The sequence below is a fragment of the Thalassophryne amazonica genome, chromosome 9, assembly GCF_902500255.1.
Source record: "Thalassophryne amazonica chromosome 9, fThaAma1.1, whole genome shotgun sequence".
NCBI classification, from domain to species: domain Eukaryota; kingdom Metazoa; phylum Chordata; class Actinopteri; order Batrachoidiformes; family Batrachoididae; genus Thalassophryne; species Thalassophryne amazonica.
In genome coordinates, this window is record NC_047111.1 from 63,516,426 (window position 1) to 63,520,703 (window position 4,278).

Sequence of the window (4,278 nt, forward strand, 5' to 3'; positions counted from 1 at the left end):
GATGGAGTAAACCCGCTCAGTCCGAAATCTCACACTTTTTGGTTATATGCGAAGTCCCAGTTTGCCCAATGGAGTTTAGTTCTGCAGCTTTATCGAGGTGAGAATAATATTAAAATAAAACGTGACGTTTGCACTGCTGTGAAGGTTAGCTTAGAGCACAGTTGATCTGAGTGAACACTTTAATTTGTATATGTTTCAGTCTTTTTTATTTTTACCAAATAAAGCTACAGCTTTTTTCAGAGACCACAAAATATTTTTTTTTCGGGCGTTTTTTTCCATCGTTTTTTTCTGTTTTTTTTTTTTCCTTTTTTATATATAAACTGTTTAGTGTTTCTTTATATTTAAAGAAATATTTTTATTTGTCCCAATCAGGAACATTTGCTGTGCAGACAACCTAAATACATTGATGAGCTGAACACCACAAAGTCCAGTCAAAAGTAAACATCTCTGCTCTTCAGCAACACCACCAGAGTTCAAAGCTGCAGAAGAGACCTTCATCTGGTCCCGAGTATCCAACATAACATCACCTGCATCTAAATAAAAGGCTCTTTCAACAGCAACTATTTTATTATTTTTTATAAAGCTGTTTCATTTTTTATTTTAACAATAAATGAACGGATCATTAAAAATGTCCAGAAATCAAAGTCAAAAGACATTTGCACAAGTAGAAACTCTCCACTTATTGTGCTCAAATTCATATTTTAGAAATTACTCTGTCCTGATAACAACATTAAAGGAAATTACATATTTTGACAAAATTGCAATTTTTTTTTTTTTTTTTTTGTGAGTGGGTGGGGGGGGGCATTGCTGTGCAAGTACATCAAATTGATGACATTGTATGCAAATTATTGTATTTGCATTGTATTATATTTGCATTGTATCAATGCAAATTAAATACTGCTGCTAATCTGCCCGTAAGCTTTGATATTATAGAATATAAACACCCTCATATAATATAAAATACCCTCAGCCATATGAGCAGTCTTCTTAATAATTACTTAATTGGTATCCCAGTGCTAAGTGTAATATATATATACGAAAAGTATCCGACCTTATTATTTTTTTCAAAAACCATATGGATTTGAATCACGTGTGATTACATCAGACATGCTTGAACCCTCGTGGGCATGCGAGAGTTTTTTCACGCCTGTCGGCTACGTCATTCGCCTGTGGGCAGTCTTTGAGTGAGGAGTCGTCCACCCGCTCGTCGATTTTTTTCATTGTTTAGGAATGGCTCAGAGACTGTTGCTTTGTTTGATAAAAATGTTTTCAAAACTGTAAGGCACAACTGAGTGGACACCATTCAATAAATTCAGCTGGTTTTCAGTAAAAATTTTAATGGCTGATGAGAGATTTTGGTCTGGTAGTGTCGCTTTAAGGACGGTCCACGGCGCCTGACGGCGATCTGCGCTTCGAGGCGGCAGCGTCTCGCCGTTTCAAGTTGAAAACTTCCACATTTCAGGCTCTGTTGACGCAGTAAGTCGTCAGAGAACAGAGAACTTTCAGAAGAAGTTGGCATGAGGAGTTTATTCGGACATTCCATTGTTAACGGTCATTTTGTAATGAAAGAACGTGCGGGCAGAGTCGCATGTCGGGCTGGACCCGACCGCGGGGGGTCGCGGCAGGAAAAACACCTCCGTTGGAAATCTTAACGGGCAAGTTGGAACATGCCCAAGCTGTTAAACAATTTCTCAGTTACTCACTTGTTGAAAGCCATTAAAAGCCGCCTGAATTCTACAAATGGTTTTCAACACGGAGGTGTTTTTCCTGTCGTGGCGCACACAGATTTGCCGAGTCATCACGGAAACGACTCGGCGAATTTGCGCGTACGTCTTTCATTAAAAAAATGTCCTTAAACAGTGGAATGTCCGCATAAATTCCTCATGCCGGCCTCTTCTGAATCTTCTCTGTTCTCTCACGATGTCCTGGGTGAATTAAGCCTTAAATTAGGATGATTTCAGCTCGAAACACGCCGACGACGGCGCCTGGAAGCGCTGCGCGACGTCCCGCTCCGTGGGAAGTCCGTACACTGACAGAAACACCCCATAATCTCTCATCAGCCGTTAAACTTTTCACAGAAAACCAGCTTAATTTCTCGAATAGTGTCCACTCGGATATTCCTCACAGGTCCAGAAAAATTTTTGATAAAGCAACACGCGCCGTCTCGAGCAGCGTGTGAAACAAAGGAATTCAGCCGAGAGGGCGGGACCACATCTCACTCAAGGCCTGCCCACAGGGAAATGACGTCACCGACGCGTGAAAAAACTCACGCATGCGCACGAGGGTTCAAGCATGATTGGTGTCATCGCATGTCATTCAAATCCATATAGTTAAAAAAAAAAATAAAAGGGTCGGTTTATTATCTAAGAGACCTCGTATATGTATACAGGTGGTTAATGCACTTGGTTTCAGTGCGGAAGGGTCCCAGTTCAAATCCCACCTCTGCCACATTTCTCAATGTAATGTGGAGTTGCGTCAGGAAGGGCATCCGGCATAAAACTTGTGCCAATTCAACATGCAGATCCACCTTGGATTTGCTGTGGCGACCCCAAGTGCAAACAAGGGAGCAGCTGAAGGGACTTACTTACTGCAAGTTGAAATGACTATATAAAAAAATTCATCATGAGGTTTATGTCACAGAAATCCTACTTTACAATCACACTGCAGTCATTGTTAAATTATTTCCTGTTGCATTTATAATAAACATTTGTATTTATTTACAGTGTCTATTTTTCTGATTGAAATGAGATATAAATAATCTACCAGACTTTAAAAATGTACAAAGTTTCATGTTATTTTATTTGTCTAAAAATAAATGTCCGAGGTTACTTATGTTAAACAAGAATTATCTAATCTGAAATAACAGGTGGTTTTAATTTACAAATGAAAGGTTTCTAAAGAACCATTTATTGATTTATTTAGCTATTTTAATTACAAGTGTTCAAAACTTTTTTTTTTTAACAGTAATCAGAAATTTTGAGGTAACAAACAACAACAACAAAAAAACATTTCCAAGGATTTTTCTTCAGAAAACTGCTGTATAAATGAGCAGTCCTGTGATGTTTCTGTTTTGTACAGATCAGTGGTTTCTGCCACTAGTCTTCAGTGTTTTGGCCCGACACGTCATTCCTATTGTCACAGCTCAGAGCGTCGAAAGTTGCATTGGGTTGAACTTTGACCGCATCAGCCTGCCGACAAGCGGCAATGCACGCTCCCGTCAGAAAAGAGGTGCAACTGACATCTGTGTTTTTGCTCTTTAAGATGCAATTTTTACGTGTGTTGTGTATTCCAAAACATACGGTATGCAGTGATAGTCTAAAGTATCATGCACTTTGAATTTATTCATTGTGAAAATAGAATTCAGTTTGTACGAAGGCATTTGATTTTCAACAACCTTGTCACAGATTTTTTGATTTCTTGTGTCTGTAGAACATAAACAAATGGGTTTAATGTGGGTGGAATGACAGAGGTCAGAGACAAGTTTATAATTCTGCCATTTGAATCAATGTATCTATTGAAGGTAAATGTCATTAAAACTGGGAGGAAATAAATTGCCACTAATGAAAGGTGAGCGCTGCAGGTTTTAAAAGCTTTTACTTTTTTTCGCAATCAAAGAAAACATGAACCTGTGTGTGACCTTCATGTGATAGTGCAGTGGGAAGGTGATCACTACCAGTCTGTCATAGGAAAGAACAACCAGATTAAGAGCCTGCATAGAAAGACACATGTAGCAGAAAAAAAGAAATGTCATACAGTCATTATAGGAGATGATGTGGTGATTAAACAGAAAGATGTCAAGAACCTTTGGTACCTGAGCAGTGCTACCAAGCAGGTCTGTCCATGCAAGATTAAAAACTGCAACATATTTTGGAGTTCTTAGATTTTGGTCCAACAATATTACAGCCATCACAGCTGTGTTTCTCAACACTGACACAATATAAACAAAAAAGAGAAAGACATAGTAATAGTTCATATGAGGTATGCCAGAAAATCCAGTTAATATGAAATATGGAGGACGAACAAAGGTGATGTTTCTTCCAAGAACAGAGTTGACCAGTCCCATTGTATGACTCATTGTTCAGCTTTTACTGTCTGCAGCACTGTGGACAGAGCAGAATGTCTCTGTCAGCTGTGTCCTATATGGAGACAAATGTCTCTCTCTCTCTCTCGCTCTCTCTCCAGTGCATGCTGGCAGTGGGCCATGTGAGAGTTTCTTGGAAGGCGAGTGTGTCATTTGTTGGTTGTTTTTGTTATTGTTTGGATTGGTTTAACTGTGTG

General features: G+C 39.0%; 1 protein-coding gene across 1 annotated transcript; it reads right to left on the reverse strand.

The window, feature by feature from the left end:
• Positions 1-3,360: 3,360 nt before the first annotated feature.
• Positions 3,361-4,063, reverse strand: LOC117517943 (olfactory receptor 52E4-like). The gene is given in 2 exon segments (XM_034179069.1): positions 3,361-3,601; positions 3,603-4,063. Coding segments are annotated over 2 exon segments (702 nt in total).
• Positions 4,064-4,278: the final 215 nt, after the last annotated feature.